The sequence below is a fragment of the Oryzias latipes genome, chromosome 15 (assembly GCF_053564925.1).
Source record: "Oryzias latipes strain Hd-rR chromosome 15, Olatipes_Hd-rR_3.1".
NCBI lineage: Eukaryota > Metazoa > Chordata > Actinopteri > Beloniformes > Adrianichthyidae > Oryzias > Oryzias latipes.
This window is the reverse complement of record NC_136251.1, coordinates 17,484,477-17,508,415: the sequence shown is the minus strand read 5'-3', so window position 1 is coordinate 17,508,415 and position 23,939 is coordinate 17,484,477. Positions and strand designations below refer to the sequence as shown.

At 36.8% G+C, this 23,939-nt stretch overlaps 2 protein-coding genes across 6 annotated transcripts in view; one reads left to right on the top strand and one right to left on the bottom strand.

Moving 5' to 3' along the window:
• Positions 1-23,939, top strand: part of LOC105355772 (uncharacterized) — a 155,137-nt gene that overhangs the window by 103,221 nt on the left and 27,977 nt on the right. For all 5 annotated transcript variants that reach the window (XM_078932437.1, XM_078932436.1, XM_078932432.1 and 2 more), the window contains one exon: positions 4,872-4,960. The gene's annotated coding sequence lies outside the window, so the exon portion shown is untranslated. The remainder of the gene's footprint in view (positions 1-4,871; positions 4,961-23,939) is intronic.
• Positions 397-23,173, bottom strand: LOC105355771 (uncharacterized). The gene is made up of 4 exons (XM_011484267.4): positions 22,847-23,173; positions 20,360-20,748; positions 14,143-14,273; positions 397-3,583 (listed from the first exon to the last, which is right to left on the bottom strand). The coding sequence occupies exons 1-4, from the start codon at positions 22,861-22,863 to the stop codon at positions 3,419-3,421; spliced, it is 702 nt and encodes a 233-aa protein (XP_011482569.1). The 5' UTR covers positions 22,864-23,173; the 3' UTR covers positions 397-3,418.

The window sequence follows — 23,939 nt, the reverse complement described above, 5'->3', positions numbered from 1 at the left end:
CCCAGGTTAAAAACCAAATAAGACTCTAAAAATCAGTCAGTCCATCAATCAGTCAATTAATTATAACAAAAATGTTGACTCGACTACCTTCAGATATGTTTTTTTTTCTGTGGCAGATATAGTTATGCAAACTTGTGTTTCTGAAGACACTGTACTTTCCAACCTTCCTAATACAACACTCATACGCACAAAGACACACATATTTAAAGAAAAAGAGAAAGAAAATGAAACTTAAGCAAGGTTTTAAAGTTAACTAAAGATTTATGAGGGAAGGCACCAAGGAGAAGTTAACAAATACAAAAATCTTCCATTGAATATGTCCTGCTCATGACCATGAATCCATCAAGTATAACTGTAAAAAATAAAAAAAAAGATTTGAAAGATATACAAATTGGACAGTTTTTTGGACATTTTATTATCAAAAAATGTAAAAGCTATATACAGGCAGTATTTAAAAGCAATGAAATCAAGAAAATTACATAAATTCAGTGTATTATTACAATGCCAGCTATCAAACAGTAAATAATTTGTAATGCTACAATTTTACTGGGTCATCTGGAATTCATTTCTATATTAACTTTTAACAGTTAGATATATACAGATGCAGTTTTGTACAGCAATTTCAGTAAAAGCACAACACATATCAACATTCCCACTTTTGACATTTAATATTTTTGAAAAATCTCCAAAAACGTTTTATTATTTTTTTTTGGTCTGGTATTATAACAAAAAGGGATATTTCCATTTGTGGCAGTAATTCGTTTTTATGCTTGCGGTTTATATTTCCTTCTTTTGACAGTTGAACATTGCATTTATTGATATTATTTAAAACACAACTACAAGAAAATAGTTTTCTTATGCTTCTGTTCAAGTATATGTATAACCGTAGGCACATAAAAGAATTACAATGCTTTTTTTTTTTTTCATTTTATCAAAACAAAAATTTTTTTTAAAGAAAACTTTACTAATTATTAAATTGAACAACCTGAAATCAGCAGAGCAAATCAGCTCCAGAGGTGCTGATAAGTCAATAAAACCCTGCATGTCATAGCTGTGTCTGTGCATAAACGCCTTGAGATCAGAGAGGAAAATCAGTACTTAGCAAAGTTTCCATATCAGTTTCAAAAGACAGTAATTTACCTTTCAGTTTCCTCACAGCCATGCTCCCTCTCACACTCCTGCTGTAATACAGTACTTTAAAATGAGGTTGCAGGTTTCACATGGCACAATATCAGAAATTAAGATGCAGTCACAGCACGAATAGTCTCACAGTGGAGGAGAAGCAGTGAGACTAAACGGAAAGGAAGACTTGCTCTTTGCATTTCCAAAGACACGCAGTGTCAAAAATATTCAACTTTTTTCAACTTTTGCGTTGTTTCAATATGGTGTCATATCAAAGTGTGGATTCTGAGAAAAATGACATAAAATAAAAAAATCTGAGAGTTTCATCATCAACAGCTCCAATATACCTTTGATAACTTGTCAAAATTTTACAAAATCAGTTGGTATAACTTTAATATAAACTTATACAATTGCACATTGCAATTATGGACCACTTAGACCAGCTCTAAGAGGTTTAACATGATGATTTTTGAAGTTGGTAACATTGTAAGAGGTGCATTTACTTAAATGATTTTTCAATAAAAAGTTGATTCTCCAGATTGTGTTTACTCTAACAGCAAAACTGTGACCTGACATGGGTAAAAAATAATTAAATCGCTCCCACAAATTAGTATAGTTTATTTCCGGTTGAAAATAAAAAGTCACAATTATTTCGAGGGAACAAATGACTATTTTGTGAGAATGAATTAGCGATGTTTGTTAGGTCACAGACTCTGTACAGCAAAATGTTTGTCATTTCATTTTTCCAACTTTTGAGCAACCAAATGGAAATCAAAAGTTTAAGTTCTGCAGAAATAAATCAATAAAAGATGTTCACCAGACGTGCAACAATCTTGTCACCAAGTGTACAAAAATCTTAATAAAACAAAAAATATCTTGACTATGATGTCTAGTCTCTAGGATTTAACAAAGCCTAAAGACTACAAAAAAGGAATGACACCAACACTTCCTCATTGAGGCTGGTTTGGAAACGAAAATGGAGCCAGATAACATCACCATGTGCTTGTTATGTGGCTTTTCTCACAGGCTCTTCAGATGAGATAAACTTCTGACGTTATAGTTCCAAAACTTTTTTCACTTCTTTGATGACAAATATTATCCAAGACTATTATCCAGTTGGTGGATTTTGATGCACTTTTTGCATTTTGTCTTTGAGATCAACTAGAGAGTACAAATTTAACAGTGATTGTGGTCTTTAAATGACAGACGACCATTGAACCATAAGTTGTCTTACCCCCCATTAGCCAAATTTTATAAAAAATTTAATGAGCTGATATGAGAAAAGCTTGAAAAAAAACGAAAACGGTTTGAAAAAGCCTGGATGATGTCAAATCTAAGAGGATATACATGACCAGTTCATGACTTTTTGGCTAACTGGGTTGTTTGGTAACAGTTATGAAGACCTTTTCACAATCTCATTCGCAGTAGAAAAGTTCAAGCCTCGTTGTAATTACAGATAATGTATGCTGTTATAAAAAAAATACGGAAGGGTTTCGTGCTTTTCTTTGCAGTATTTTTTTAGCCTGGAAACATTTGAAAATGACTGAAAGTTTTTCCACTTTTAACAACAAAGGTTTAGATTTGCCATTTAGCTGGCCAGCTAAACGTGCAATTGTTAAATGATTTTGTTGCATATCAAGCAAACTGCTTCAATTGCTTTACAAAAGATGACAAACTAATTTAAAAAATGAATGAAACTTTGTTTTGGGTGAGGTCAGTTCACACTTATTCATGAGTAAGTGGAGATGTACTCTTTAAAAGGGCTAGGTATAGTACAAAAAATGTTAGATCCCTACTTTAATGTTGGTCCAGTGGGTTCCCATAATGTTATAGAGTGTGCATTGGCATAAAGCATCACAGAAATAATAAGAAAAACAAAATAAACAATGGACCCATGTAATTTAACAACCCTGGGTCTGACAAGTTGATCAATTATGACAGCTATTATTGCCAAATATTAAAAAAGATAGGCCTTAGAAAAATGTGTGAAGTAAACACAAAACTGTACAAGGCACATTTCCATAGGTGGGGTGTCCACTGGCATTTGTGGGTGACTGAACCACCCATGCGCTAGAAAAAAGTGCAAAAGCTTGCATCTTTGGTAAATATGAAGAGAAAAAAAAGCGGTGCAACAGTAAAAATCCAAGCATTTTAGAGTTCATTATAAACAAAGAGTCCGTGACAGGAGGGATCAAGGTCAAAAAAGTTTGCCCAACACTAAAACTAAGAAAAAAATCAAAACGTATCACAAAACACATTTAAGAAAAATTGCTACTTCTGCTGGGTTTTCCAAAAGCTAAACCTGAGAGTGGTTTTGGCCGTTTGAACTGCCTTGCAGGTAAATTATCCGTCCGATTACGAGGAGCATTAGGCTCACGCAGAGCACTGTAACAGGCTCCTGGTTGATGTGCCGCAGGAGGTTCAGAGGGATCACATCTTCTCTTTCTCTGGCAGCCACCCTCTGAAACAGAAATCACAAAAAATAACATAAGTCTCTGCCCTCGAGTTACTTCTTTGCCAGCTTATTTCAGAAGTTTTGGTCCTTATTTTCATTCAGATTAGAGAAAAGAAATAAGTTCCTCACCTACTGACTTCATTAGATAATTTACTAAGAAATCTGTAAATACTGTAATACTCACAAATCAGATAAATATAAAAACAATGTTTAACTAAAACTATATCTATTTTTAGTCCACCATCATTCAATGTCATTTAAGTGGAACACCATGTCCAAAAGCTGTCTAGGTCCCCGTGAATAATTTGCATTGATATTTGCACATGAAGCCATTTGACATAACACTGGGCGCCTTGTGATATACATCAGATGTTCACATAAACAGCATGGGATGGCTTGATGTTTGAAAATGAAAGGTGCACCTTTACTGTAATGTTTACATCCACAGGAAACAGGTAAGTATAGTTCTCGACATCCTGCCACAACTCTCTCTTTACTCTCTGCGTCTCCAGGTGTGAATGCACGTCTGAATACATGTTTGCTTCTCTACACAGAATATGGGCTCATCAAAAAGCATCTCATGTGTTCCTTCTATTCTTTCCACACTTGTGCCATGGTTTCATTTTATGTAGCATCGGCGAACACATTAAATAAATGTCATATTTTACAGTCTTATAAAAACAAAGGAGAAGAACGGCGGCTACAATTATATGAGAAAGATAACGAATCAAAAGTGAAATCTATTTTGAAATTTGATTTTGCAGCATGTCAGAATTCATATCATTCATCTGCTTTTGTGCTGACTTGATTTTTAATTTTCTCGCATTAAACAATGAAAAGATCTATGGGATTAACCCTTGTGCTATCCTAGGCACTTTAACATTGGGAGTTGGGTCATCTAGACCCACTAGACAGCGCGCTGAAACTTTTTTCTTCAATGATTTGTGATCTTCACTGGTGTCCATGGATTACATGAAATCTTTCCACCTTTATCCACCTTTGTCATGGCAGGAATAACACGTCAATGCAAGGGTGGGGTCATCTAAGATAGCACAAGGGTTACATTACAATGCCACAATTATTCTCATACGAGTACTGGTAATCTTGTGAGTGAAGTTAATATTTGCTGTGCACTCTGGCATCCGACCTCCAGAGAGCATGTCACTAGGCTAATGCCTTTGCTTTTCTAATTAAAGATATATATATGTTTTTGTATATCTTTAATTAGATAAGCAAAGGCATTAGCCTAGTGACATCTAATTAAAGATATACATGTTTTTTTTGTCTGCAACAGACTGGCGACCAGTCCAGGGCATCCCTTGCCTACGGCCAAGTGGCTGGGATAGGCTCCGGCAACCCCGTGACCCCGAAAAGGAATAAACGGTAAAGAAGATGAATGAATGAATGAATGAATGAATGTGTTTTGTTCTCCAAGTTAAAGCAGGGAACAAAGAAATTGGATGCAAGAGACAAAGATCCTGCTTTTGAGAAAAGAGATCTCCAAATGCAAAATGCATGCTTTTACTTCTTTAATTCAAAGAAAATAATGAATAAATAGAAAGTTATAATTTTGTGTGATATCATGTAAATTTTCAGCTCTCAAATGTGACTTTAAAAACAAGTCTAAGATACTGATGCTTTGATAAGATCTTAACCTGGTACTTAAAAGTTCCCACAATAATAGCTATGGAATCTTAAAAAGGCCCAAATCAGGTTTTTCCACTTGCCATGAACACATCATCTGCAAAAAAGCCCCACGGGTGTAAAAGCACACTTAAAAACAGGATCTTTAAAAATAACAGCAAGAGGCAAATCAAAGCAGTTTAACAGAGTGCCAGAAACCACAGAAAGCTCTTTCCAGAGGAGTAAGCAGGTGAACAGAAGAATATTAGCCCTATTATTAACCACTTTGCAAACATTTTTTTACTATTTCTGCATAAAAATAAATGGGTTTGACAGGCAAAAGTATATGCAATAATTTAAATGAATGACAAACTGCAAAAAACTAATGTCGTAAGGATCTCAGAATGTTTCAAATGTTTTTCTTAAAGGAACAGTTGTCTAATAAGTTTTAAGATCAACTTTTCCAATCTTTTTTAGCCTCTTACCATTTCTCAACGCAGTAAATTGTTTTTGAAAAAGGCAAGAGGTTTTGATCAGTTCCTTTTAGTAAAAAATATGCAAATTTCACCAGGCTAGTAAAAAGCTATGCTTGCAGTTTTTAACACACCTCTTCCAATTCAGTCAAATATTTTACATAACTTTTTGGGGAAGTACAAAGTTTCGTGTAATGCAATTCCAACCAGAAGCAATACATTTCCTGTAAAATGAAAAAGAATTTTGAGCCTGTGACGCCTGCAGAGATTTCAGGGACTTTTAACTGTTTGCCAACTGACCTACTTCCTAGTGAGGTGTTATTGTTAGAAACAATTCTCATTTGTTTGCCATCTAATTATTATATAACATCATAATGTACTCCGCTAGATGTTCATCTGCTCAAAATTTTGTTAAAACAATGAACAGTGCTGATTCTGCAGTAGCGAACAAACCTTGTGATTACACCTTTTCAAAATTGATCTCAGTTGACATTTTCCAAAATGTATGCAGCTGAAAAAGTAATAAACAAAAAAATACATGAATATAGGAACACACACACAAATAAAACATTGGATCTCACTACATGCAGGATACATCTTGTAAAGTGGAGAACAACAATAAAGATATTAATTAATCCATCAATTTCCTTAACCCGCTATATCCCTTTCGGGATCAGGGGGTTGCTGTTGGGCGATGGTGGGATGCAGGGATTATAATCCCAATCTTAGTATGGTTGATTTAGAGTAGACGTTGTATTGCAATTTTGGACTATTAAGTGATATTTACCAGAAAAAAATAGATATGTTTCTGTTTTTTTAAAACTGCAAAAATGCCTAGCAGGCATATGTGGGAAAATCCTTTTATTTTGGCAGGACTTGCTTTCCTTTCTGTTCTGTTAGAACATATTTGTTCCTGTAAGCATTGCTTTACAGACTTTTCAACATTAGGTAAACATCTGAGGACACACCTCTTAAGAAATATTTAACCAAAGATAAAAAAAAAACTAATCTCTTTAGTCTAAATGAAACTTATTGAGTACTGTATTGTTTAGCAATTCCATTTTAATATCTGCATTTTTTGTGTTCCATAAATCCACATTAACACTGAGGTGGAAGCTAAAATGAATAACCTCTGCCTTTATTTGAGTGCAGAATACATCATACAGATCAAATGTTGGCATTAACCCCTTTGGTTACTATTACAAAGCTGCTGGAGTTTGACCTGAAAAACATCAGTATAAACAAGAAGAAACTGCAGTTTGTTTTAGTGATTTATTGTCTCAGCTGTGTTTTTAGAGCTCATAAAGCCTGTCTCAAATTCTATATATTGAAAATACAGCTTCCAGATGAAAACACTGACCGCACTCCCTCTTTTTGATTTATTTTTTTAGACTCGGGGAATAAAATATAAAACCTAAAACTAAAAAAATTCAACCCTGAGAGTTTAGTGTTGACATAAATTCAAGAATTTCCAGCTGGAGCCAAAAGACAGCGATCTACATTTTGGATAAATGTTGATTACAAAAGGTGAAAAGCTAAAATAATAGGTATAAAAAGCATCAATAAAAGTTAATCTTCAAAGTTGTTTCATTGATATATAAAAAAGGAAGGAAACTTACAGCTAACAAACACAGCAGAGATGGTGAGTTATGTTTTATATATATTTTATATAGGGTTAGGGGTTTGGTTTCCACAGCAACTTGAAACAGCTGTTTTTCTCAGCTGACAAACTGCAAAGCTGAGAGTTTGATATGCACCAAAACCCTTGACGTTCCAATCTGATATATCAGAGATTAGACAAAGCGCATGTGCAAGCTGACACATGCTGGTCTTTTAAACCTTGACCTCAGCAACCCCTTGCATGATCTCATAACAGAAAAACCAGCTATAATACATCACACAAACACATACAGTCTATATGATACTGTTTAAGTGCACAGACAAACCAAAGATATGACCTTAAGTAATGCAAGGGATCATGCTGATTTTTATTTTAGAAAATATGTTTTGCTGGGCTAAAGTAAAAGCACAGTTAATGCACATAGATCTACCAGCTTGATGGCAAGCAGTCTGAGGCTTCCGCAGATTATTATTACAATTATTAATTATTGATTATAAACTTTAAAATACAGATGTGACAGTATTTATTTCAACCTTTTAGGGCAAGTTTGATGCAGTAGACAGTTAAAAGAAGATTATTGTGAAAGTTAAGATATATACTGACAAACAAGGAGCTAAAATAAACTTAAAATTCAAAAAATTTAATTATTTTCTCAGTTAGATAGTTCTCTCACCAAAAACACTCTGAAGTGACACAACTGACTGTGCCTTCTCTACTTGCTTTCTTGCATTTCTTCCTTCTTTCTTTTCAAAGTGGAAACATTGAGTCAACCAGTTCCAAAATGCTCATGTGATTTTATTTGGCTACCACAGCTTACTATGCTGCGTCTCAAAATAGCTCTCAAAACAAAACAGCCCTCAAAAGAACATGCACACACACAAATGGACTGTAGTTTTGTCAGATTACTACCCTGTTCTAGGAGGCACAATGAAACCTCATCAACTCTGCACTTCTTTTCAAGTGCTTTATCAAAATGCTTTTTTTTTATAACAAAAACGGAACAAGGAGACAATTCCATGCAACTCACACAAACACACACATAGAAAAGCAGCTATTTTTCCATTACAGGATACATACAGGATGATGCTTCATTTTCATGATAACTAATATTCAGAATTTCCACTGTGATCTTAATGCTGATTCCACCTGCAAAAGTACAAGTCATCATCACCTGCTGCAGCTTTGATCGTAAGATTTGTGGCATCGACCTGAGGCACAGGTCGAGTAAAAGTAAAAGATGGTGTAAAGATAATTTTAAAAAAAAAAGGGTAAACTTTTGATTTGTTTTGGACTCATTTCAAGTCAAGTTGTAGGGGTCATCATTATGACCCCTACAACTTACTTGTCTCTAGTTTCTCCATCTCTTTCTTTACACAAGTATTTTTATCCACAGCTCAAAAAAAGCCTCAAAGCTGCATACAATCTTCTTGACAGTATACTTTTTTTTCCATTTAAAGTATGCAATTTGCCTCATTTATGTTTTATATTTCAAAACGTGCATGTAATGATTTTGTGGAAACACAGATTGTGGCTGTGGAGCATGCCCTTACAATCCACCACACTAACCTGAAAATCGACGCAGTTGTCTCTCAACCTAACTGAGGTCTGCAATGGTGACTTAGTTGTGAATCCACCTGTACAATCACTTCCTGCCACAATTTCCTCTTAATGTTCTGCTTCTTGCATGAAGTACAGATGAGATTCACAGGACTAGCTGACAGAAAAGGCTAAAGAAGGGTTAAAAAGATTGTTTTTGTCCCGCCATTTGCCTTTCAACGTGCACTTAAATACACAAAAACAAACACACAAGCGGCCAGCCAGTGACACCCTTCTGCTCCATAATGTTCCTGATGGTTATTTCAGTCTTTGGGACAAAGGATTGTCCTTCTTACTGAAAGATGACAGGGAGAGTGTGTGTGTGTGTCCATGTGGGTGTGTTTGCATGTTTGTGTGTCTGTGTGTGTTTGGTCAGGATAATTAAACCTTGTGCTTTGCTCCCTGAGAGTTCTTTAACTACAGGCTTGAGCCATAATAAAAACTACACTGTCACGAACACTAAGCTGTCACACACACACACACACACACACACACACTTACTGGCTCACATGTGTGCATAGGCACCATGCTGAGCATGTTTACAGATGTTTGAAAAACACACACACATAATAGTGTAGCCAGTGTGCAAATGTTTAACTAAGACAGAGACACAGAGTTACTGAGGCTCAAATGAAATGAGGGCAAAGGAATGACAGACACGGAGACTTATGAAAGCCAGTAACTGATCCCATATTGTACCTTTAGTTACTCTCTGGGCATAATAAAATGTTGGTTTGTACGACCAATTAAAGTTGCGTCTGTATTTCCGTCTGATATTTAAGCTTCGTCAGTCTCGTGTGCCATTCTTCATACGCTCTGCACATCTGTGTGTCACTCTTCGGGCTCTAAACCAAACTAAGCTCTTCTGTCAGCAGGACTGATGGGGAAGTCAGTTTGTTTCACTGCACAACTGAGTAAACCAGGATTTAGCTTTGTCAGATTGGATCTATGCTAATAACACATTTAGTAAAGTTCTAAAAGTTCTCTGAAAAGATAAAACCTTGGAAGACACTCATACATTTCAAAATCAAATGGAATTTTTTCATGAAAAACATTTTACATTGATTAAAAAAAACATTATCTCACTGGGCCCCAACACCAGTTGAGGTTTAAAATTAGTAAATTAGTACACACTTTTTATCCCGCAAAATTGGTGTTATTATTAATGTCTCTTTTAGATCAGAATTGTGTGGCATTCATAAATTTGTCGCAAAATGTATCACTTGCTACAGTATAACACAACCAACACACAACAATTTAGCAATTTCAATATCTTTGTTTTTTTTTCCAATCTTAAATTAGTCATTATCTAGTTTTATAGGTCACCAGTTATTTTGCATTTGTTGGTCTTCCTCACAAATGTTACTCCAGAAATGGTTTTAACAACGAGACCCCCTTACATCCCTAAAACCCTTTTGAGACTTTACTTTTGCAAAAAGGCTTGGCATGACCCATTTACTTCTTTAGGAAGTTCTTACCCACAAATTGTGAGAACCTCATAAAACACAAGAGAGATCGGAAGCAATTAACGCATCATTATTATCATTATTAACACAGCCTTTTCTTTTTAACAATTTAAATGAGGTAAAGTCTCATGTTCCCCCTTTTTATACAGATCCTATCTCAATAAAAATACACAAAATCTGCCTTTTGTTACCCTTAGATGACACACATACCGGTAGTTAGAACTAATAACTCTGTTTTAAAGCAGGTTTCACTGTCCTACTAGGAAGACATTTTGCTATCTTTGGAGACACACAAATTGTAATGGTAAGTAAATAATCAATTTAAAGGAAGTTATAATAGATATTTTTATGGTTTTGTCTCCAAAATAAATAGTTATCTTCGCCCAAATTCAATTGATCTGAATCAGATCAATCTGACTTCTATGAAGAGGAAGTGATTTGTCTGTGTTGTTTTTGCTGAGTGGTTTATCATATCAAGACAGTGGCAGAGCTAGACGGTTGTTTTGATGATTTCTAAACCTTTATCACAATTCACACCATTATGCTGGTGTGGGTAGCTGGCCGCCCTTGCCCTCTTGTAGCTCCGCCCCTACAAAAATGGACTTTTTCCTCATATTTCTTCTATTTTAGCTACATTTATTAGAATTTTTTAACTAATCAGGCGACTTCCTGTCTCAGAAAATCTTTTGCCCTTCATCAGAGTGGACCTTTTGTTTTGCTCTTTGATACCCTTGTGTACCAAACAAAACAGCGTATCTTATTTTACCTGAAATCCTTTTTGCTTTTGGGTCGCTTATAGGAAATTGTGTCAAGGAGATATTCTGCTGTAGATGCCAGTTAAAGGGTAGAAGAAGAAAAGCCACATCAAATATCACATGTCTGAATCATTCCATTTTAGTTTATGTTTCCTGTCACCTCTAAACCAGTAAAGAACTGCTATGCTTGGAATTTCTGCAAGATGACGGCAATGATTTCAAAGGACATTTTTTCGTCTCGGTAAAGTCTCTGTCTTTACCGGTAACAGTTTTACTCTTATCTTTTTGTTTTCCTGATCAAACTATTTTAAGCAGTTTTTTTCTGTTTGAGCAGGAACAAAACAATGAGATTTCTTAAAACAACAACAGGTTCTCCTGGAAAGGATAAGAATAAGAATCTTAGTGTCTAGAGACTGGTTGTTTCGAGATCTACAGCTGCTGCTACACTTTTAGGTATCCATGTCCAAATACAGAGACCCTAGTTTATATGTTCAGCTAAGCCACTTGCATGCAACAACACAGTTCCTTTATTTTATTTTTTAAATTATACCATATTGAGCTAAAAAAAAAAGGTTTGTGCACCATGAGCACTTAGCACAAGAATTGGTACGACGACTAAGCAGGTACAACACTTTTTCTCTGTCTAGCTCGCTATTTTACTTCACGAACAAACACAAACACAAATACTCATGATCCTGATAATTATGAAAGCAGAATCAAGAGAAGGTGGCTACTAAGACAAAGGCGCACACAGCACAGGTTATCACCTTTTCAGCTCACCTGTTTCCCATTTTCACCCTTCGTCTCTTTTTTTTGACTGCTGAAAACACTATGTAAGCGTACCTGGTCTACATGACTCCTATCACATTAATGAACTCTATCTGCTTTGCATTTCATTGTGTATTGTATAAAACCTTTTTTTTTTTTTTTACGTCTGGTCACCAATTGGTCAGATTACTAAATATATTTTAAATGTAAAGTAAATGTAATAATCAGTATTGGTGAGATCAACATTTCTTAAATGCTTAATGGTTTCAGTTTCAAATCTATTTTTAGGAATTTAAAGTTTAAGAAGCAACAATACACAATAATGGCAACACCAAAACTCCAAGATTCAGAAGTCTGAATGAATTGCAGTTTGGTCATGTTAGGATTGGCGATTTTTAATTTGCCAAACAGTGTTTCTTTTTGCATATAAATTTGAAATTCAGATAAACACAGTCACGTAATGCCTGAAAAGATGCAGAAAGATGCACAACGAACTTCAATATCACACTGTGTTTATGCAACTCAAAGTAAACCAGAGCTTTCTTTTTCATCTTGTAGCTCCCAATAGGTTTGCATAAAACTTAAAACTGTAACAATCAGCAGTCGTCTTAGTTTTCAGTTATCACACAGCCAATGAAGACCAGCAACTACCAAGCGCATTTCTACATTTGTTTGGTTTATGTTTCAGCGATACTAAATGATACAGCAAAATTTTTTTAAGGTTAACCGCTGACCATAAATGTCACAGACATTTCAATGTTCTCCAAGATCCCGGAAAAAGCTCCACCAATAAGAACGGTCCTCATTGTTGATGTTTTTAAGCCTTGTTTTAAAGACCTTTTTAATCACTGTTTTTAACACATATCTTTAATGTATTTTATTTTATTCCTAATTCCTGAAGTGTTATTCAGCTGTTAAAATAGTGTACTTATTTTTAGTTGTAATTTTGTTCATATTAACATTTTTATTTATCTTTGTTTTATTGTACCTTCTTGTTTTTTAATCCTTGGTTTCATTATTTTTAAGTATTAAAAACAATTAGGTCAGTTCTGGAGTCAATGCCAAGTTTACACACTATATTGATTTTTGTCTTGTATTGGGGTTTTTTTCTGAAAAAGCACAAGTTGCTAAAATGAGTGACAGGAAGGCCACAGCCAAAAGTCAAATCTTTTCTTAGCAAAGCCACAATTTGGTACCAAATAACTAAAGTTTTGCAAGTAAACAAACATGAATTAGACTGTCAGATTGTCAAAAAGTAATTTCAGTTTCATTGTTCTGCTGTATTTAATACTCTGATAAGAATCATATAAAGCAGACATATCATCAATTTTAATGATATTAGAAAATTTGGCAATGGATTCTGGACCAGGGATTATCTTAAAAGATATACAGATGATCACTAAATATATTTTGAAACTTAAGGATTTTCATAGCATGTTCTATTTAGGAAGACTGTAATTTCAAAGAAAATAAAGAAAATGAGATGCTGTGCTTTTATCACTACACACAGCGACATACATTTATGAATGCCACACTAATATGAACATAGAAAATTTTCCACTCCTTACAGAAATCAGCAAGTCCTTTTAGACTTTTTTTTGCTATAATTTTCCAACCCACCCATGAGATCCCACTCTAATGAGATTAAAGTGAGTTCAAACTAGGTCAGACTCCCTTCCCTCTCCTTATTCATCTTCCAAAAGCTCCAGTCAGGGCTTTGATGGTAAATATAACTGCGATGATGCAACATGGAGAAATATTGCCAAGGAAACACAGTCAAAGAGGAAATAAAGTTGTAATGCAGCTACACAACTTTACAGCTGTTTGGAAGATTTATGCTGGGCGATAAGGCAATCATCTCCTCTGCAAAGTAACATAGTCTGTAATTCTCTTAAACTCCAGAAAAAAGGCTGCATGACTTATAACTGAAGCTAATCCAAAGCACACAGCTGTAGTCAAGCATAAAATGTTTTTATTACCACAGAATCTGAAAACACCTCAATCTGTCAAAAATGATCAACTCAACTCAGTACCCACACACAAATCATCAGCTGTGAATTGAAGGTATATGCTATTTTACAGTATGAGGCGTGATCATAGAGGAGTTTTCTTTTTTTTCCTTTTTTACAAAAGAATAAAGTGGTCACTAATGCTTTGCTGTCATAGCTTTTCACAGAACTCCATTGTAAATGACTTTTTTGGCAGTCTCAATCACATTATTTAATCCGACATACACAAGCACAGGGTAACTGTAAATACTCACCCGTTGCATTAGTAGTCGATTGTACTCATCTCCGATTAAACGGAGCTGTTGTCCGAAAGCCTCTGCCTGCTCCTCCTGCATGGCTCTAACTAAGTTTCCCCGCTGCCTCCTAGAGGGGTTGGGAAACAATCCTGCAACAAAGAACAGGGAACTAAATGACACATTTATCTGCAAACTTCATCTGATATATCACATTTACCCAGATGCTTATCATATATATTGGAATCAAACAAAATCTGAGCCTTTGAAAAGACTCTCAAACCTCATTATCAATATCTTGACACTTAATGAATACCTTGCACCGTTTGCTAAAACAGCAGAGGAACTAAAATGTATGAAAGTACGGTAAATATAGGACTACAACTGTAACATGCCATTTATGTTAACTCTTTACTTTACTCAGTTATAAATTAGGGCTGCACATATGGAAAACATGCTGTGATTCTTGAACACAGGTTAAAATAGCTACCTGAACAAACTTTTCTTTTGGTGTATTTCTATGTTGAAACAACAAAAAAAGGGCACATTTAACAGTGTGTATATCTGGTTACATGCAATTGTTTTATGAATCTCCATGAATGTTGCTCAAATTTTCTATTTTTAAAATTCCTCAAGGGCTTAATAATGGATTTGTTAATAGGGGAATTGTTTGCATTTACTTAAGAAGAATGTATAATTGCACACATCTGACTGTACCGAACTACAACCTGATATGAATTAGTTTGAAAACTTAGGTTGTACATTTGTGCAAGAATGTCCCCTTAAGTTAAAAATTTAAATGGAAAGTTTCAACAGAACCAACTTTAGAAATTTGGTCCAGTCTATCAAGTGGTAACGTAAAAAAAAACAAAAAACATTAGAAAACTGAAACTGTAGAAAATGAATGAAAACATTAAACCCACACAGTGAAATGTTCTTTTGGTTTTCTTTTGATTTGATTACAGACATAGCAAGCAAAAAAATTACAGAGCAGATAAAGTACACCTAATTATTAGGAATGTCAAAACATAAAAGTTTTTCATCTTCTTTACAACTTCATTCTTTAATTTACAATTTAAAAAAAAAGAAAATTGTCATTAATACAACTCTATTTTCTTCATACAAAAAAGGTGAATATATGTGTAGGCCTAAAATATGTAAGTACATGCGTGAGTTTTTGTGGTTAATCTGTTATGATTTTAGTCGGAAGTACAGTATGACTAAAAGGCTCTGACCTCTAGCTGATCCCCTTCAATGAGTCATAATTACGTCTGTGAAACCCAGATTTAATATTTCTCACATCCTACAATACTGAAAAGGCTAATCAATCAGACTGAAAGCGTTTTAGGTCAGAGATATGGGGATAACAGCAGTGAAAAACAAGACCCCAAACATCACCTTAATCTGTAAAAATAGTGAATGATACTAAATAAATGTACAGTATGGGTAAACCTGCTCAAAATTTTGTTTGTTAAGGAAATAAAATTAATTACAGTGCCAAACTAACATCTTGTAGTTTGGATTACTAATCCACAGAGGTATGAAAGATGGATTATTAAGGGCTCTTGTTGAGTAATACCTATATTGAACAATAACATTTGAACTATTTAAGGATCTTAGCTTAGTTCCTATTGCAAATTTCTTTTGGATTGGTTCAATGATTTAGGCAAAATCTATAAGTCTTACAAGCAGCCCACTGGCTCAAACTAAATCTGGTGAATTCCAAAGTAAAGAATTCCTTAAAGTCCATTGTTTTACTTCAAGTATGTTTCTCCTGCATGCTGCAAGAACGTGATATGACACAAACCCCAATACCAAACAAAATACACCAACTTTTCTGCACTTTGCCTGTCCTCAAACACAGACAAATGTATCTTGATAGCAAGATGTTTCTTTTGGGCTGACATAATGGATAATATGTGGAACTTTTGTTTGTGTTTCCATCTCCTCTGCGTCTTCATGGATGTAACAGACCGCTCGAGATGCCAGTAGTTTTTTTGTCTCTATCTTACAAAAGGGCTGCAGGCCTATTTTGACTGCCGAACATGCACACCTAATGACTGACTGACACGTACACACATGTACACCACAGTGTTTTGACTGCTATCTAGTCTGTCTCGCTGCAAAGAGGGAAAATAAAAGAGACAATAGGTAATCAGCGTAAGTAATCGCTGCTTTTATGAAAAATGAAAGATAAAAACAGAGACTGCAATATCCAGAAATTTACGGATGCATTGTTCAGCCCACTGAGAGTTCTTTATTTGTTTTTTGCCTACAAAATTCCATTATCATCGGCGGGGAAATATGTTCTGTTTGTGGCCAAAACAGAGGAGATGACAGACAAATGAAATTTCTCATTTGCTGTTTCCAACCATGAGTGTTTTTCTGTGCCTGAACCTGATGCCCTACTTGACGAATCAGAAGCAAAAATAAAAACTTTATCAAATCATTAAAAACTGGACATACAAACATTATGAGGGCATAAACTTTGTGCGCTATTTTGTTCTTTTATGTGCCATATTTAAACCTCCAGGCACATTTTTTGTCAGTTACCAAGCAACAGGATAGGCAAATTCAGCCGCCAGCACCGCAGTTAAAAACTGGAGTCTTCTTTTTTTTTTTCTTTTTTTTAAAGTTCGGCTGATGTAAACAAGCCCAATGGAGCACTATTTTTGATCACTGTTGCTGGAGGTGACAGGATTGCGTGCTATGCTCTGTTTTTTGTCCTGAAGTAAACAGCAAGCATGAAACCCAGATTCAGGCTGTGGGAGGTGATGAAAATTCCACAAACTATTTGGTAGCTCCATCTGAGCTGAATCAAACATCGACAAAACCAGAGCTGACATGATGGTGGAGGGGTTCCCTTTTGTTCATGTGTGTGAATTGCTCAAAAAAACATGAAAAGGAATTTCAGCAAAGCTGAGGGATTTTCAGACAAAGCTGCTCTGTTTAATCTTTCAAAGTCTCCACTCAGGTGAAAGACTTGCAGTCAAGAAGAGATCTTTTGTCTACATTTGTCCTTACCAGATTACAATATTGCTCCAACCACAAGATTTTGCACAATGAGTCAATGACTCATGAATTTCTTTATTTCCTGTGTCATGCGTTTCAGTCAGTGTTGTGTTTTTTAATTTTCTGTCATCCTCATCACAAAACCCACAGATTGTTCAAAAATGAGCAGCTCTGCGAATATTTCAAGCCTCAAAAGGGAAACTGAGACACTACAGTTTCAAATTCTAGAAAAGAAACCTGATGTCTATTTTCACTTTCAGTGCAAACATTTTAAACAGCCTAAAGCTGGTGGAGAAATGTTTTGACTTGGAACGCTCTTTCCTTAAACAGTTGAACAAACACTGTACATGCCCAAGAGAGCAGTAAATATAAGTTTTTACTAAATCCGGTCACCAGCTATCAAAAAGTCGGCTCTGTAACGTTGCTATGATACGACTTAAACCAAAATTTTCATGTGGGAGAAAACAAAGATGGAAAGAACCTGAACGGGACGAGAGGAAAACATGTTAATCAAATTCAATGAAAAACCAAAGACCCAAAAACTGGTGCATGACTTATTTGGCTGTGTGGAACCTTTTCCCGCTTTTTAGTGAAAAGGTGCAAAATTGGACAGACCACCATATGTCTTGCTTAAAACGTGGTGTTCGTTTGTGCACATTCACTGGAAAAGCAGTTATCTCTGAATTTTCCTAGCAGAAAACTCAGGATGTGTCTGGCTTTATAGGTTTGTAGTTAAAACTTTTTATTCTCCATCATCATGATGATCTTGGCTGAGCCAACCAATGAATTATGAAAGTGTTTTTTTAGTTTTTATTTCACTGGCTGAATAATTAGATGTGGATCTTGGTCTTTCCAAGACTAAAAGGTAACAGGGCATTAATGGGCCTTGTGTGTACCATGTAAGGATCAATAACAATGTCATTGAAAGCTAAACGCAGAAATTGACAGAAAAAAAACACGTTTGAAGGCAAATAATGAAAGCCATGTAATTAACTGGCTTTTATGATACAATATATCACATACAAAAAGTATTAACAATGTTCTTGTACTAAAACATTTTAAAAGTTCACATTTTGCCAATTTTTTCTCTAAACATTTAATATGTACCATGAAAAATAATTAATAAAAAACATAAATTATGGAACATCCATTTAAATTATGCCAGGAGAGTGCTACTGAAATGATTTAAAACTTTATTTTTGCAACATTTCTCATTCCTAATTTTTTCAGTTTGAAAGGAAAACACGTTTTATGCACTTTATCCCTTTTACACTGAAGAATTAGCTCCAGTGTTTACATTCTTTTGATTAGCGTAATTCTTCAAACCTTCATGTAATTGATGTAATTTCAGTGGATTCTGGAACACAGAAAAGTAGCTTTGCGCTGATATGCAACACTACAGGAGTGACGTGCTTATGCAATATCGTAAATTAACTGATTATGTTGGAGAGAAAGGTGTTTTTGCGCTGTTATGCAACACCTTACGTTAGTAAACCATGTCTTAAAGGTATCGGCGGCCACATTTTCAATGTCAGAGGATTAAGGACACATGCCTCTGCCTCTGAAGTCAAAAACTGTCTCAGAGACTACTCAAAGGTCATCCAAACCAGTCTGTTTTGGTAACTTTTTTGTAGAGATTTTGGCAGGTGGTATGGACTTTTTTGTTGGTTTACCAATTCAAATGGAACACAAAGACTTTGAACCTGAAAGCGTGATTTATATATTCATCTATAGTCTGTCCTGTTGAAATGCAATCACCAGGAGGCACAATCCAGTGCTTTGATCTGCCTGTCCCAAGTCTGGTAAATCTGATGGTTGTGTCAGCAAGGGCATTCAACATAAACCCAGCCCCAAATTAATCATACAGAGCACAAACAGGACAGTAGAGGAACCCAGTGAGGAAGTTAATGGATGTAGTTGGGGAGTACATGAGGGTGGCTGGTGTAGGCAAGGGGGTACAGAAGATAAGGTTAGATGGAGGAGGATGATTCACTGTGACAATTCCTAAAAGGAGCAGCAGAAAGCCAAAAGAAGAGTCCGTCCTGTAAAGCACTTTGATTGTTCAGTTTATCATGTGGTTTTTCACTGAGCTGTTTTGATTCACTGTCATCGGAAAATCACACCCTGACACTTTTTTTACACCAGATGCAGACCATGCAACTGTCCAGCAATCTGTGCTCTTGTATGGACCAACACACCTCTACAGGCTGGCCTTTACTTAATTATGTCTGAGCCAAAAACAGAGCGATAGTTTCTTTCAGTGACTTCCTAGTAATTCCCACAGCATTTCTGGCGTAATAGTGTTGATGGATGCGGCAGTAGTCAAACTCCTTTTCCCTTTCTGCTAACCTGACTCAGTTGCATGTCAGGACAGCTGTAAGTCTGAGGCTGTGACATCTGACACAACAAAAGGTCTGAATAAACACAGAGCCATTATCACACCGCATAAATCTGTTCCTCACAACCAGATCAAAGTCCCGAAAAAAAACAAAAAGATGAAAACTCCTTTTAAGCACAAGCAACACTTCTGGTGGGTGTACTCACTTCAGTTCAAGTGGATTCATCAGACAGCGGACTGAACACATGGAAATAGACAGATTTGGCAGAACTGCGTTACATCTGCATCACATCTGTATGTCCGATTTGCCGTTAAACGCAAACAGGTGTGCCAAATACGACATAATAAATCAGACCGAGCGAAAAACTGAGAGGGGCAGAGAGATGACAGCTGTGCCTCCAGCCACAACAACAAAAAAAAGTCCCTGAAAGGGATCCAGAAAAGAGAGGGGTGTTTGTTTTTATGGCCGTTCAACATCCTGAGCATGATTGGTGCATCTTTATCAGTTACATTCACCACCAAACTCCCCCTTCACCCCCTCCACAAATCTTAGATAAAGGAAAGTTTGATGTTTGCTGCACACCCACACAGAAGCTGCAGCCACTGGTAACACCCAGACCAAGTTGATAGCTGTGATGAGTACCATTTAAAAGGCATAAGTGTTTGACTTCTTAGAAGTCAGATCTTAATAATCCTATAATTTTGAATGAAGAATGTTTTAGTTACCATAGGGGAAGAAAGATTGCAGAAGTGGCATGTTTAGAAGCAAATGACTACGCTGATTGCTGGTGCTGCTTTTATAGTTTTAATAATCATCAGTGGACTTTTATACGACAAACCTGAACTCAAAGCACCGATGATCATTTTATTTAAAGCGTCATTGCTCACCGTGCGTCCGCGACATTCTGGGTCCTCTGCCGGCCCCAGAAAGGCACTGCAAGGCGTGGCCCATCACCTGGCCGGTGGGGCTCGGTGTTTGCGTGGCTTTGTCAGCCGTCGCTGGCTTCGACAGGAGCGGGGAGCTCGGAAGCGAATCGTTGGAGAAATATCCACTGGACTGACGGCGAGGGGGAGGGAAGGACAAATTGGGTTTTTTTGTGGACGGCAAGTTTGGCTCTTCTCTGGAAGTCAGTTGCGCAGAGCTCTGCTCGCCGCCGTCGTTCAGACTGGATGTTGTTTGCGCAGGGAGTCGCGCAGCACGGACGGATGCTGGAAGTCCGCCGCGGCTGCCTTCTGTCGCCTTTACTTCGCTCGAGCCATCGGACGGATTCGGTGTTCTGTTGAATGAGTAGAGCGGGACCGTCAGTCGGAGCTTTCATCTCTATGCCCGAACAACCTACAGCTTCGCTTTTTCTGCTGAATCTGGATGCGCGTTGCCGTTTGTCACGTTTGGGGCACCAATGAATCACAAAAGAAAAGTTCGAAAAGATGTCTTTAAAAAAAGAGCCTGTTCGTTCCCATGGCAGAAAAGATCCACCGACCTTTTACAGCAACTAAGCGGAAGTATGTTGTTCCATTGTACTTGGCTTTTATCCAACATCACAACCCAGAGCAGCTGATATTAAATTGTTGCCTTTATGAGCGTTTTGCGAGTTTGTTTTCCCCGTCCAATGCTGCGTGTCAGTTCCTCCAGAAAAGTGTAATTGAGGCAAGCATTTATTTGTCTTTAAACTATGAAAACAATCGTATTCCATATGAAGGAAGCGGCCAGGGTCACTTATCTGCGTCACAAAGAAAGAGTGGCAGAAATTTGAAGATTTGGAGGTTTTTTACGCGTAAATTGAGGGTCATTTCTACTATCTTACAGCATATTTCTTTCATTTGAAAGTTTTAGCATATAAATGACCATGTTTATATAAGGCAATGCAATCATTTGTGCTTATTGAATTCGTGTTAACGTCGTCGTCAAAAAAAGAAATTTTAAAGCGTTGTAAGAAAAACCTAAAGATTACAATTTGAAAACACGTTTCCTGTTTGCCCAGATGGAACTGAGTAGATTCCCGGAGGTAAAGGGCGACTACTGTTAAAAAGTAACACCTGCGCACATTTTACGCATGGAAAGGACGAGGAAAGGACGCGAACTGGGATATGTAACAGTGACTGACTCTTCAGTCAAAAGACTTTACTCTTTTCCTGCCAGCCTCGTTGGAGATCTTACCCCGGGATAAGTACGTGTGTAGAGCGCACAGTCAAATGGTAAGGACACGCAAAGCTACTGCGCCAAGAGGAAAACAGACAGAAGGGAAGGAAACGCGCAACGCCAGAGGCAGAAAGCAAACGCAGCCGCTTGTGCTGAAGAGTTATAGAGACAAACTTTTAAGGAAATGCGTCAAGAAGAACTTTGCGTCGTCAACGTATTATATAAGAAACACAAGAAGCGTCTTTGCGCACGGAGACTTTCATAACACAGAGAAAATGACTTTTCAGAAGATACAATAAAGCTTCGCTTCTATTTTTAGACTTTATACATTTGAGTAGGTTTGCAGCTGTCACGTGGAACGTTCCTGTCTGCTGGATTATGCTCTTGTTTCTTTTATCCAGACCCAAACAGTGCGTTTGCGCCTCCCACAGGCAGCGTATACACCAGAATATGGCACAATTACCTCATCATCTCTAGTTTTATTTGAGGTAATAACAAGAAGGCTGAGCGTAAAGAGAAGATTTGATTTTTGTAATAAGCAGTGACAGCTTGCTTGGTCATAAATAAACATACAAAAAACCAACAACCCTGTCAATAAATACGCCACTTTAAACTTGGCTTTGTTATTATCGTGGAAAACATGGCTACCTGACCCTTTCTGACCTGCTAATAATGCGCACCTGATGCGCACTGCCCTCGGTGACAGACGGGCCAACGTTTGTCATTTAGGCGCCACACTGTCCTCATTCCGAGTGAAAAGCGACAAAAGAGGACGCATTTGATATGCCAGTCCAGACGGCGCGCTGCGCTTCCAAGCACCGGCGAGGGCGAAGAGATGGGTTCTGAACAAACTCTTCCAAACAAATATAGGCATTTTCACTAAACATAAAGGAAATGTTGTTATATCATAGCATCTCAATCAATAACCTCAATAAATTATGCGAACATTTTAGGACAACATCATAAAGTCAATAATTTGGGTCGAAATCATTTGTGATCCAAAACAATGCCATTTGTAATTTGATATGTATTAAGGCATAAATACAAGTTTGACGCGTAATTTTGTTAATGTGAATGAATCGACTGTTGATCAAAAATATTAGACCTGCAGTTTATGGTCTAAACGCAAGCGGCGTGAAAAATGACATGCCGTGACGATTGACATGCCGGCATGGCCCGGTGGCACAAGATGACAGACGCGCTGACGCACTCCCCGCCGCCGTGTCCGAACTTACCTGGAGGAATTATACATCGTAGTGGCAATACATCCCCGCTTCCAAAGATGACTTGATGCCAAAGTGTCTTTAATTGTGCAGGAATGAAATGGCAGATTCAGTATGATCCACAGTTTCCAAAGTGTCCAAAATAGCTGATCACAAAAGTGACAAAAAACTATTTAATGAAATAATCCAACAGTTTTTTTAAAGCATGAAGGAAAAAACTAACGCATCAGTTGGAAAATCCACCTCATGCGAATGTGAAGACGAAGTAAACAAACTCCAGCAAGCTCTTTGTCTGCGCCTGGGTTTCCTTCCCCTCTCTCTGACTCTAAACTACAGAATGCACTTCCTGAGCATATGCCGATTTAAAACAAGGCGCACAGCCCCCCCCCCCCCCCCCCCCCCCACCACCTTTTTTTTCCCCTGACAATAGACCCGCCCACGATGCTTTAGAAAGCTCTCTTACTCCCCCTATCTCTCGCTGAAGCCGTCCATCAAATCCTCCGTGTTCTGGTGCGCAACCTCACCTCCCAAAGCAGTTCAGTAGTTGCCATAAATCTCAGATGAGTGAACAAACACAAACCAGCCATTAATTTGTTTAGAAAAATAAATCTCAAAATAAATCCCCCATCAACTATTTTCTTTACCCCAATGTTAACACTCACAATTCTGTTTATTTTCACATATTGACAATTTAGGTGAAACTGACACTTAGACTTAAAACAAGACTGCTGACCTGAAAGTGGAGTACAATATCACACTGCTTTATGAATCATCTCTGAAACCTAACTACAGCCATATCTGAGTTTCTGAAGCCCTGATGAGCATCTTTGGTTCGCAAATGTTGTGAACACGATTTTCATTTTGTCTCAACATCTCATTTGAAATCATGGCTCATAGCTCAACAGTAGATCAGCTGCTTTTGTGTCAGTGTTGGAAGAGAGCATAGACACAAATAAATGTCAGAAGACAGAAATGTAAAATGCCACTTCTGAGTAATTCCACTTCGGTGAAAATTGTGTTTTTGGTGTTTTTAACATGTTCTTGTGGCATTTTTCTGATGACGGAGAACATATATAAAGAAAATGAAGCTCAAGATTGCATTTCT